The sequence below is a fragment of the Eurosta solidaginis genome, chromosome 5, assembly GCF_040869045.1.
Source record: "Eurosta solidaginis isolate ZX-2024a chromosome 5, ASM4086904v1, whole genome shotgun sequence".
Lineage (NCBI taxonomy): Eukaryota > Metazoa > Arthropoda > Insecta > Diptera > Tephritidae > Eurosta > Eurosta solidaginis.
Window position 1 is genome coordinate 1,870,866 of NC_090323.1, and position 13,320 is coordinate 1,884,185.

The following is a 13,320-nucleotide window of genomic DNA, read 5'->3' on the forward strand; positions in this document are numbered from 1 at the left end:
TAAGTTATGGATATGGCGAGAAACCAAAAACCAATTGGTTGGCTACGATATGATTATGGCGTTAGCGTTTATTAATCGATTATATTGGTTTCCATAAGGTAGGTTCGATCATCTGTTTTTCTGGTTATTGTTTTATGGTTATAAGTCACCATTAATTGGCCCTTTAAGTGACAGATATTACATAAATCTATTAAAATTTATGCAGTGTGGCAGCTCTCGCTTTTTCTTTGCTGTGAAATTCGTTCGATTTCGTTTCATTGTTCGCGTGTGATTTTTCTTCGCAACTTTTTGCATATATTTTTATTTTACAAATAAGTGCGAAATATATTTTCTTCGAACGTACATTATATCATTTGCGACTTTTTATATAATAAACAATTTAGGTAAATCTAATTCAATTATTCAAATATAAATGAAATCGTTTGTATGATGACTGGATGTGAAGTTATTTTGAGGCTACTGTGAAGGCGAATTACAGCCACATAAATCGATGTTTTTACAGAGTGCTCCTTGTTTATGGCTAATGAATTTATCTCTAGCCTGTGCCCAATTGGAATTGTGGTTATAATATATCTAAAGAGCATACATTACGAACATAACATACTTGATAAATATATGAGATTTCTTAACAACTACACAAAGGTTTTTTAAGTAGATGACATATCTAAAACAGTAACGACCAAGCATTTATATGAATGTGCAAGATGCTTGGTTAGAATACCTGGAGGTGCAATGCCTCTTAAGGAGGTTACAAAGTAAAAAAGGGGAAGGCTAGTTCACTTTGTACCGCACTTCATCTCGGCGTTATCCGGAAATGGAGGGAATATTAGAATGGCCTCGCATTAGATATGGGTACCGTTGGCAGTCACATAGAGGCAAAGTGCCATATCCTTGACGAGATCGCGATAGCGTTTGTCATTAATGCTTTATTTAGCTCCTTTATATATATCCCCAACATCGGCTTTGCCTGTCGCACACTTGTGGCTTAAATATATTTACTGTCCTTTAATGTATCTTAACAAACGGGCAATACGTCATTACCATAAGAACTCCGTGAATAAAACTTTATTTTTTATATAATTTTAGAGGTTTTATATGTGGACGTCTCATAGGAAAACTAGCACTGGAATTTTATTGTCTGACGAAAACTCTACATATTTCAATTAATTTCTGACGAAAAGTAGCAATTTCGTTTTGTGGCTGGCAAAAACTAACACTTTCGTCCTCTGGATGACAAAAACTAACACTCAAACTGAATATGGGTTTCTTACAAGATTTTGGATAATAACAAAAAAACATTTCCTAGTGCTCCTAGCTGAGGCTTTCCAAAAACCACATATGCACAGTTAGCTATCTGGCTGTGATATCCTTGGACACTGATAACGCAGAGTCGCATTTTTAAGTGAATCACATACATATATGTATATATTTCTCATAGAAAAAGTTGGGTTTCAAAACCATAAGCATAAATGACCGCGAGACAAGGAAGCCTACGAGGTCTATGAGACGAATCTTTTCCACATTTACATAGCATACATTTTCAGCGGCTGACGCTGCAGATGCACAATATGGACAGAAAATTACCCTTCGATGTGTTTATACAATATAATATCTATGGCTTCGGGGTGTGTCCTTATCGCTACAACAAAAGGGCATGCAGGTATGGCCTAGAAGTTTGATGTGGTCATATAAATCGTGCCCGAAATGGTTAGGCTAGTACCTTAATGGTGCCTATTACCGGAACGAATCTATATCCAGTAAAGGACCATCAACATCGATAACACTCCCCAAAAACTTCGGGGAGTGTCTTTATCGTTAATACAATAATATAGTATGTCATATTTAATGTTAACTCTCCTTTTGCGTTCACCATTAATATCCAGTTTTTCAGTGCGAGTGTAAACTACAGTTAAAGTCAACTTCGATCTGGATACTGTAACAGGTTAAACTCTTACCTATCCAGAATCAACCACGACATACAAAATGTATGCCCTGCTTGCAATGTGTCCCCACATGACACCAACCATCTCTTCAATTGTAATGTGGAACCAACGCCTCTAACACCCCTCTCATTATGGTCCACCCCTGTTGAAACAGCAAGTTTCCCTGGACTCCCGTTTGAGGAATTTTTGATCGGTCACACGTATTGGATGGGGCGAAGCATGCTACCACAACAACTAGCGTTTAACCGTAGTTCAAACTCGCACTTCGCTTCCCAAGGCAGCCGGTTCTATGTACCGGAGTGACTCGGAATTTTTTCAGACCAAGGGCTGTCATTTCAGTGTAACCCCATTTAATTTGTTGCGCCCCTCCCACAAATTGTCATCCTCCCAATAGCTCCTTGCAGCAGCACTGCGCCATACTCTCCTCCTCCTAGAAGGTATCGAACCCAATCTGGGTCCTTCTGACCCCGGTCCTGAGAATGGTTCTGCTGCGTTTGCCGGAAAAGGATCTGTTTAGTACGGTCATACTCTTGCTAGTGTGTCACGTGCAAGGGATGGTTGCGGACAGGTTGTTCTGGGCTAGATCCCTTCCCACTAGAGTTTAACCTTGCCACTTTGTTCGATAAGATAAAATTTTGCTGCTCATCTCAGCTTAAGCGGCCGAAGTGACAGGGTTAAACTCTAGTCAACTTTAACTGTAGTTTAAACTCGCACTGAAAAACCGGGCATAATTCTGTTACGGTTAACTCATGGTTATCATTAACCCACGGTATGCGAATGAATGAATACGCTCCCGGCTATAAAGAAACTCCAGCGATATCCCTATTTTGCAGCAGGGGGAAGGGACCTCCATTGATTTGTTAGAGGCAGGTGGGGTAAGACTTCATCACCCTTGGTGCTCCCAGTTGGCGCCAGTTATTCCAAAACAGGATAACTGGCGTGAGGTAAGGCCAAAATCGCCTTGACATATTAGGACTAAATTATTATGATTAATAATGAGGCCTTAATTACGATTAATTAACTTCATTGGCTTCACGAGATTCAGCTTTTGAAAAAAATTATATAAATTTAAATTTCGTTTACAACTCTAGACCCTGTAAATAAGCAGAAAACGCAAAATAAATTGCTAGTTTTCTTCAGCCATAGGCAGAAAGTATTAGTTTTCGTAGGAAATTCTGAAAGTGTTAGTTTGTATGGTATGTCGATGTGTTCCGAGTTTGCAGGAGGTGCTTGAACTATCTTGTTAATATTGTCCCTGGAAAATTTAGTAAGTCGGAATAGTTCTGCTTCTGAATATTGCAAGAGCGAACGGTCTTACCTCTAGCTAAGCCTTCTTCAACAATTTGTTTAAGCTATCTACATATTTTATTATTATGGTTGAAAGAGTTCGGTCGAGTAGCACTATATTACCGGCTTAATCTAAGATGAATGATATTTCATGTCCTAACTTTACGCGTACGCGTGATGTTGGAATGATGCTATTCTGCTAAAATATTAAGGCTAATCAATATGAATATCGCTATAAAGTCGTGAAGCTAAAAATGTTAGTTTTGAAGGGCAAATATATCAATTATCAATTTGTATCGAAATTCATTACTTAAAATACTTCGTTTGCCTTATAACATAAATAGTTTAATGTACATGTATGTACATACTTATCTATGATTCAGGTAACCGTTTTAGTTAACTATTTATTAATAAAAAGTTAACAAATTCTATGTGTGAGTGTTATCAGTTGCCAGTATCAAAAAATTTGTCAATTATCAAATCCAATTAGAAATGCCGTACTTGCGTACAGAAGTATTTCCATTAATAAGTAAGCATATGTATGTTTAATGACTTCTATAAAAATGCTTAAAACCTATGTGAGCTCTTGCTAGAATTTTTAAGTTTGATACAGAGAGAATTTTTAGTTAGAGACTATAATGCCGAGAAAATACCCTACAAAGAGTAATCTGTACTTATATCTACTTCAGTTACTTTTAAATGTCTATCAAAGCAACAAAGTCCATATATCAGGTCGTTCATTTGATGGGTGGCTAAGCAGAGTAGGCGCTGAGACAGGTGAAATCATACATATGTACATACATACGTAAAGCAGAAATCATGACAAAAATTGAATGTTTAGCTTCGGCTGTGGTTCACTGTGTTCGCCTATGATATATCGACGCTGACAGTGAGTTTTGGGGCACCAATCCGACGCGAGCATTTTGCCGATTTCGCTTAGCTTTCATTTCATTTTCTTTTGTTGGCTAACGCGTAGACACGCAAATGAAAGTGCAATTAGAAGAATAAAATCTATATGCTGTTAGTGCCATATTTTTATACTGAAAATTAAATAGATACAAAAAAAATAAAGAAATATCTTATGTAAGCATGAGAAACTAATAGTTGAGTTTAATAAATGAAGAGTAGTATAATCAAAAACAAACAAAGTTATTTGAGAGAATTCTACTATTTACAAGTGCACGTAAAATCTCGTTCCATCGTCCAATCTATATTTCAGAGTAATTCTCATTAGAATTGAGTACATTGTGTATAGGAAAGAGAAAAATTGTGTAGATATATGTATGTAGGTAAATGACGTCAATTAGTGATCGCGGCTCGCGGTTATTCATTGGTGCTATAAAATTCCATTGAGAATGCGAGTGTATTCGCTTTCCGCAGTAGCTCCAGCTGAATTGCTGCCTATGAAATATATTTTCCAAATGCTTATATACAAAAATCTATTAGAATTGCGCCTGGGTAGTGATCGCAGTATGTTGTTATATCAGTCCGGTTTGTGTTAAATGTTTTTCGTGCTGTTTTTTGTTTTCTTTAACTGGTGCCACTTACATACATATTTGAAATTTCAATCGCGAATACAGTGGAAAGATAGCGCGTATCTCAAAGATACAACCAAGCAGCTATTTACCTACATCAATGTGCTTCGATAAATGTGTACATACATATGTATATACATACCTCCATATAACTTTTTTCATATTTTCTGCATTCGTATCATAGGCAATTGAAAATATTTTAGATTATTTGTTTTGTTTTCAAATTTGCAGGTCATGTCGCATCACAGCGATGATCACCTTCTGCAAGCAGGAAGTGATTCCTTTTGGGAGCCGGGAAATTACAAACGCACCACGAAACGCATCGAAGATGGATATAAGTAAGTTAAAAGGTGTAAATACAAAATTAATATAGTACAAAGAAACCGTAATAATAGCATGGAAATGCGTATCTTCAAAATTTAAATGATAACGGAAAAACTATTCTAATATGTTAATATCATACACAACCAGTTGCAGGAAGAATTGGTCGAAATCAGAAAAAATAAACACGCCTTTTCCATATTGTACAATTGGTACTTATTTAGTGCATATCGCACATCTCTGAAAACAACTTTGCCTAGAAAACTCAGAAGTTGAGAGTTTTTATTTAAATATTCGGTTTACACATTTGTATATACATACATTAGGGTCGGTCGATTTGTATGGACGAAAGTTAACCGATATCGTGCCATCGATTTTTCTATAGGACTTGGGCTCAGGCACTACGCATACCCAAAAAAATAATTTTCGAGCCTGCGAAATTTCATTTTTTTTACCTTTTCGACTTTGATTTTTAAGGGTTTTTTCATGACCTACTAAAAAATTTTTTTTACGTGTTTTAGTCCACAAAAAAGCAAGATTGACGAAACATTTATTATATGGTAGGGAGAAAGATGCATTTCAAAATCCGAAAAAGGTCTGCAGAAACGCGTTTTTTATACAAAATTGTTAAAAACAAAATGGCTACATTAAAATTTAAAAAATATTTCTTTTTATGTGGAACCTAAATCACTGGCAAGGTTCCACCATTCAAAATATGAAAATATCGCTTTTTGACAATATAACAAATATATACATAGAACTTAGTGCATATTTTCTATTTTCATCGGAAATATTTGCTGATATCCTCGAGATTACACCTTGATTAGGGGAGTTTTAGTACGTGCCGGAATCCACTGCAAAAATATAAAGCCTTTCACTTAAGCTATAATTGCTGTAAAAGCTAAAAGATCTCTACCCTCATTTGAAAGTAAACTGTTGTAGTTTCAAACCTTTAAAGGCCCATTGTGGCGCTTTTTTCGGTTATCCAAACTTTTAAATTTTGCGCACATGCTTTTCGACCTAGCGAGCATTTCTAGGGAATACTGCTTGTTTATATGTGTCTATATGTGACCCGTCCTATGAAAAGGTGGCTAATGACTCAAAAAAGAAATTGCGAGAAACAAATGTTAACAGCTGTTTTTTTTTTTTTTTTGTGTCGTAAGCCACCTTTTCCCCTCACTAGGGTAGGCACCTTGTCGTTGGTGTGAGGGCTTAGCCGAACTCCATAGCGCCCGACTATGAGGCGGAGCTGTTTAGGACTGACATCTACGCTGTTTCGCCTCATAGGAGGGCGGCGGGATGTCGGTGACCAAGAACTGCCAACCCCCTAATCCAGGGTGTTATGCGGACCGTGCCTATTGGACGATTTGCAGCCAGGGGATAAATTCGGCTGTATTCGAACGGAGCCTTCCCGATACCGGGCCATCTCGGGAAGTATTTATGGCCTTACCGCAGTAAGGGGCGCTGCTGTGGCGGACGGTTCTTTCCCCGTATATAATACTGGACCGCTGAGCCCGCCTTGTCGGGCAGGTGGTCGTACGACCAAGATGAACAACTCATTACCTGAATGTAATAAGGAGGATGTAAAGAGGAGGACTGAGTCGCAATCCAAGGACGACAAATACGAATTAAGCGATGCGTCGGACTCGGGGAGCGAGAGTAGTGCTGATTCAATGAACTCCGTGTTGGAGAAGCACACAAATGAAAACGGAGTAGAAGAGTGGAGAAGGGTACGGAGCAGAGGAAGTAAAAGAGCTCTCTCGCAGTACCGTGCAGCACTAAGAATTGTACAACGCTTGGGAGCAGTGGTCGACCCAACAGAAGTGGAGATCGAGCGCTTGGAATGGGCCCATGAAGCGGTAGAAGTAGGTCGAAGGCAGTTCAAAAGGTTTGCTGCGAGAAACCCTCGGTTCTGCAACCGGTACGAGGAGGAAGAAGCGTCGAATGGCAGAATGAAGAGGCAACGTTCGGCAGAAGGCGACAAGCCTGCTTTCAAGAGGCAGAAAGGACCCAGTCCTAGAGCCGCGAGGCAGGGCAGTCGCATAGACAAGACAAGTAGGCCCAAAGCTGTAAGACAGATGGGTTCCAATAGCGAGGTAGCAACTACCTCGAAAGCTGCCAGTCAGAGGGAAGTTCCAACTACGGAAGTAGGAGATAAGCCAAAGGGAGATAACGCTAAGACTCCGGCTTTTTCGGAGGCGCTAAAGGGAGTTAACGCGAAGACTCCGGTGTTCTCGGAGGTTCTAAAGGGAGATAACACTAAGACTCCTGCTTTTCCCGAGAAGATGAGTGATGTGGCAAAGCAGTCACTGACTGTGGCGCTGGTTGATCGTAGCAGTCCGTTCGGACAAATGACTACTGAAAGGTGGAGATCTGTGGAAAGGGAGCTTATTAGCTTAATGCTTGAGATGATGCGGGAACAACCAAGTAAGCCCCTTCCAACCTTTGATTCGGGGGGATGGCATAATGGTGTGAAGATGATAGCGTGCGACAACATCGCGAGCTTGCGGTGGCTGGAGGAAGTCGTTCCAAACCTCCAAAGGCAAGGCACGAACGCGCGGTTTGAGGTGGTGGATAAAGCGCAAATCCCCACGGTACCAAAAGTTAAGGTATGGATACCATGCGTGATGAAGTCGGAGGATACACTGCGACTTCTGCAGAATCAGAATCCGAACATACCGACACAGGATTGGAAGGTACTTACTGTATCTCGGCCTACCGAGGATGGTCAGTTCTACATCTTCCAAATAAACAAGCAGGCGGAGGATATTTTGTACACGCAGCTTGGCAAAATGTCCTTTGGCACTGGCAAAATTTACATGCGACTCAGGAAAAGAAGTCCCGAGGATAAAAATCCTAACACGCTGGAAGTGGGCGAAGTCGAAAAGGACCTCAGAAGCCTAAGGAAAAAAAGACAGGTGGAGGTCCCCGACGTCACCACGAACGTGCTAGAAGAGGACCAACCGCTAAATGGTGCTGTGACTCGCACAGAGGAACACACGGCACAACATTCACGAGGGGCTGAAGGGGGCCTCGAATACTCTAAACCAAAAGGGCAAGAGGAGGACGACGACGTCAAGACGAACGCTTCCCAAGGCAGTCGGTTCTATGTACCGGAGCGACTCGGGATTTTTCCCGACCAAGGACTGTCATTTCAGTGTAACCCCATTTAATTTGTTTCGTCCCTCCCACAAATTGTCATCCTCCCAGCAGCTCCTTGCAGCAGGACTGCTCCATATTCTCTTGCTCCGGGAAGGTATCGAATCCAATCCGGGTCCGTCTCCTGACCTCGGTCCTGAGAAATGGTTTTGCTGCATCTGCCGGAAAAGAATCTTTTTAGGACGGTCATACTCTGTTCAGTGTGTCTCGTGTAAGGGATGGTTGCATCGGACAGGTTGTTCTGGGCTTGATTCCAAAACCCGACGTCCACGTAACTTTTATAAATTTTTTGTGGCTCCTTGCTGTTCACGCCCAAGGGCGTCCCGTAGTCTACGTCTAAGCGCCCCCCCATTACCTTCCAGCAGCCCCGCTGCTCAGCAAGCCACAACAAGTACCCGCTGCTGCTCGCGCCTTACGGCGCCAACAACTCAAACAGCTGCTACCACTCATAACTACAATCTTCGTAGTAGAGTCGGAAGCAATGCTGAGCAACAGCCCCTGCCCCCGTCTTCTCCCCCCCTCTTTTCCGGCAGCAATCGTGTAGGTCAGGGAAACAGACTCTTAGTCCCTACCTCCGTTTGCACCGTTTGCCAGCACAGAATATATATGTTTGCGACATCCGCCCAATGCAGCTCCTGCCTCGGGTGGTGCCACTTTCCTAGATGTTCTGGTCTCCGCGACGGCAACCCCTCGGCGGGTTTCATCGCGCCATGTTGCCAGGTCGCAAACCCAAATCATCTGGGTACCCCAATGCTTGCCCAAGGACGCCCAGTCCCAGGGCCACAACAGCAATTGCGTCCTGGCCTTCCTGAACCCAGGCGTAGTCACCCGTCACTTACCCCCAGAGTGGCGACGTCTCCCCTCATGCACTTCAGAATTCTGCAGTTAAACTGTAATGGACTAACTGGGAAGATTACGGAGATAGTCAATTTCATGAAGCGGCACAACATCCGCATTGCTGCGATTCAAGAGACTAAACTCACAGCACGATCTGCATTGCAGTCCTGCTCTGGGTATAATGTCCACAGAAAAGATCGCGAGAGCGGAAATGGAGGCGGCCTCGCGTTTATAATACACCACTCTGTGCAATATCACATATTTGATCCTGGCATCGACCGCAGGGACAACGTCTTAGAACGTCAAGGCCTATCTGTCCGGTCAGGCGATGCAAACCTAGAAATCATCAACATCTACATCCCCCCTGCCACCTGTTGCCCCGGTGGATACCACCCTAATATTAGAGCCTTACTCACTGGAAACAATCGCATTATTTTAGGCGACTTCAATGCCCATCATGATCTATGGCATTCAAATTTGCGGGCGGACAGTAGGGGCGAGATGTTGGCGGATCAAATAGAAGAAACGACGTTCTGCACAATAAACGGAGACGCCCCCACACGTATGGTAGGAAGCTGTCACAGTTCGCCAGATATCTCAATCGTGAGCGCAGAACTCGTAAACTGCGTCAACTGGCAGCCGATGGTATCATTGGCATCCGACCACCTGCCTATACTTGTTTCGCTCGAGCGTACCGCCGACTTCATCGTCACCGAAAAACGCACTTTCATAAACTTTAAAAAAGGAAAGTGGGGAGAATATAAATCCTTTACAGACAACCTCTTTGCTGCCCTCCCTATCCCGACTGATGCCCGCCAAGGGGAGCGTGCCTTTCGCAAGGTCATTGAATCCGCCTCGGCACGTTTCATTCCCGCCGGGAGAATTCCCGAAATCCGGCCCCACTTCCCGGCGGAGGCCGCAAACTTAGCGAGAGAACGGGACCTTATAAGGCAGCTTGATCCAGGCGACCCCCAAATAAGGGATATAAACCAACGCATCAGATTGCTTGTGGATGAACACAAGCGGGCGAAATGGGAGGAGCACCTAAGAGGTTGTAACCTCTCTACCGGTGTGGGTAAACTTTGGTCCACCGTAAAGTCCCTATCGAATCCGACTAAGCACAAAGACAAAGTTTCCATCGCCTTTGGCGACAAAGTGCTGTCGGATGCGAAAAAATGCGCGAGCGCTTTCTGCCGACAATATATAATGCATTCCACGGTCGACAAAGTTAGACGGAGGGCCAACAGACACGCACATAAACACAAATTCAGCGCGTCACCAATCACCATCACCGCTAAAGAGGTTGAGGACGCCATTGGTCGCGCTAAACCATCCAAAGCAGTGGGCCCAGACGGCATAGCCATGCCGATGCTTAAAAGCCTAGGGAAAGAGGGTTTCAAATATTTAGCGCAGGTCTTCAACCTGTCTCTTTCCACCTTTGTCATACCCGAGAAATGGAGAATGGCCAAGGTGGTCCCGCTACTAAAGCCTGGTAAACCAGCTAACATAGGAGAGTCGTATCGTCCGATATCTCTCCTATCGCCAGTAGCAAAGACGCTCGAAGCCATTTTGCTCCCTTATTTCCAAGCAAATTTGCAACTAGCCTCCCATCAGCATGGCTTCAGAAAACTCCATAGCACTACCTCCGCGCTAAATGCCATTAGTACCCAGATAAATTGCGGTTTAAATCAAAACCCCCACCATAGAACAGTACTCGTAGCGCTAGACCTATCAAAAGCTTTTGATACGGTCAACCACGGCTCGTTACTGCAAGACCTGGAAGGGTCTACCCTTCCCCCATGTCTTAAAAGGTGGACCGCAAATTATCTGGGTGGTCGGCAGGCATCGGTGCTATTTAGAAACGAAACATCAAAGCCAAGGAGAATTAAACAAGGGGTGCCACAGGGTGGTGTCCTATCCCCACTTTTGTTTAATTTCTACATATCTAAACTACCTTCACCACCGGAAGGAGTCACAATCGTTTCCTACGCCGATGACTGCACAGTAATGGCCACAGGCCCAGGCCCACAGATCGATGAGCTATGCAATAAAATAAACGGCTACCTCCCTGATCTCTCCAGTTTTTTCGCCTCGCGAAACCTGGCATTATCACCGACTAAATCTTCCGCGACCTTATTTACAACATGGACGTCCCAAATGTCGACCATTTTGAACATCCACGTCGATGGCTCTACGCTACCGACTGTCCTACACCCCAAAATCTTGGGTGTGACGTTTGATCAGGATCTACATTTTGGTGAGCACGCAGCCGCAATTGTTCCGAGAATTCAGAGCCGTAACAAAATCCTCAAATCCCTTGCTGGCAGTACCTGGGGAAAAGATAAAGAAACGCTCATGACTACATACAAAGCAATTAGCCAGCCGATTACGTGCTACGCGTCACCCATATGGTCGCCAAGCCTAAAAATTACCCACTGGAAGAAGCTACAGGCCTGCCAAAATACTGCTCTCAGAATTGCAACGGGCTGTCTTCTTATGTCCCCAGAACACCATCTACATAATGAGGCGAGAATACTCCCCATCAGGGAAAGAAACGAGATGCTGACCAAACAGTTCCTGTTGAATACCCAGAAACCTGGGCATCCCAACAGACATCTGATTGACGAGCCAGCACCGCCTAGGGGCTTAAGGAGTCATCTCCGTAAGCATTTTGAGGAAATACGGCATCTGAGAACACAGCCGTATGAAGCGAAAAAACACAAGCAGGTCCTTGGTGTACTCCACATACAGGCGTCGGACCTTTATGCCGGGAATTGCCCGGTGAACCCAGTACTCAAAGTAAAGTATCCAAAACTTGCGGAAGAGGAACGCATACTCCCCAGGGAAACGCGTGTCACTCTGGCTCAACTTCGTTCTGGATACTGTAACAGGTTAAACTCTTACATATCCAGAATCAACCCCGACATACAAAATGTATGCCCCGCTTGCAATGTGTCCCCACATGACACCAACCATCTCTTTAATTGTAATGTGGAACCAACGCCTCTAACACCCCTTTCCCTATGGTCCACCCCTGTTGAAACAGCAAGTTTCCTTGGACTCCCGTTAGAGGATATTGATGACAGTTTGTGATCGGTCGCGTCTGTTAGGTGGGGCGAAGCACTGCTACAACAACAACAACAACAACGTCAAGACGAAGGTGCTGGAGGGGGACAAACAGCCCAATGGTGCTGCGAGTCCTACAGATAAACCTCCAACACAGTAAAGTGGCGTCGAGCGAACTCCTCCTAACCCTTGAGGAGGGTTCGTTTGACGTGGCGCTGATCCAGGAGCCGTGGCTCTCATCGGGAGGAAAGGTTTCTGGACTTAGCGCGCGCGGGTTTGGCGTTTACTACGCACAAACGGAAGGACGGGTGCGAGCTGTAGTAATGGTAAGGAAACAGCTGCATTCATATATGCTGCCTAATTACACCACCGAGGATCTCGTAGCGGTGGCCGTTGAGCAAAAGAATAAGCAGGCATTTATCCTGGCGTCCTGCTACATGGCCCATGCTGCGGAGGTTCCACCGATGGAGTGCAAAAGGCTAGTACAGGAGGAAGGGCGCAAAGGGCGGTTGGTCATAGGCGCAGATGCAAATGCGCACCACAATGCGTGGGGAGGAGCAGATACGAACGAGAGAGGCGAATCTCTATTTTGTTACATCCTGCAAACCAATTTGCAGATAGCCAACAGGGGAAATGTTCCTACATACATTGGTCCAACATCCAGCAATGTTCTGGATATTACATTGAGCTCCGAGCGTGATATATCAAGGTATGATTGGATGGTTCTCGATAGACCATCCTTCTCCGACCATGCGTATATAAGCTTCAGCATCCCACTAAAGAGGGTAGAGAAGGGAGGAACCTTTAGAAACCCTAGGGCAACGAATTGGACTAAATTCCAGAAACATGTAGAAACGAAACTGGGACAACCCAAAGAGGTTGCTAATGTAGAGGAACTGGAGGAGTCGAATGAATTCCTAACAAGGACGCTTATGACTGCGTATAACAAAGCTTGCCCTCTAAGAAGATTCAGAGGAAAAGCAAAGCCGCCATGGTGGAGCAATGAGCTGAGTCTTCTAAGAAGACAGGTAAAAGAAATGTTTAAACTCGCAAAGACCGCGGAAAGCGAAGCGTGTCGGGACGAGTACAGGGATCTACTGAGGATCTACAAGCGTGAAATTACCAGGGCGAAGAGAAACTCATGGAAAAGTTTCTGTACGGACATAGAGTGC

General features: G+C 43.8%; 1 protein-coding gene across 8 annotated transcripts in view; it reads left to right on the forward strand.

Annotated features, from left to right (window-relative positions):
* The first annotated feature begins 228 nt into the window (after positions 1-228).
* Positions 229-13,320, forward strand: part of Synd (protein kinase C and casein kinase substrate in neurons protein Synd) — a 35,565-nt gene continuing 22,473 nt past the window's right edge. For 2 of the 8 annotated variants that reach the window (XM_067788441.1, XM_067788442.1), the window contains exons 1-2: positions 4,728-4,883; positions 4,997-5,103. In XM_067788441.1, coding sequence (XP_067644542.1) covers positions 4,866-4,883; positions 4,997-5,103 — 125 coding nt within the window. In that variant the 5' untranslated portion in view covers positions 4,728-4,865. The other 6 variants (XM_067788443.1, XM_067788446.1, XM_067788444.1 and 3 more) reach the window with 6 other exon arrangements.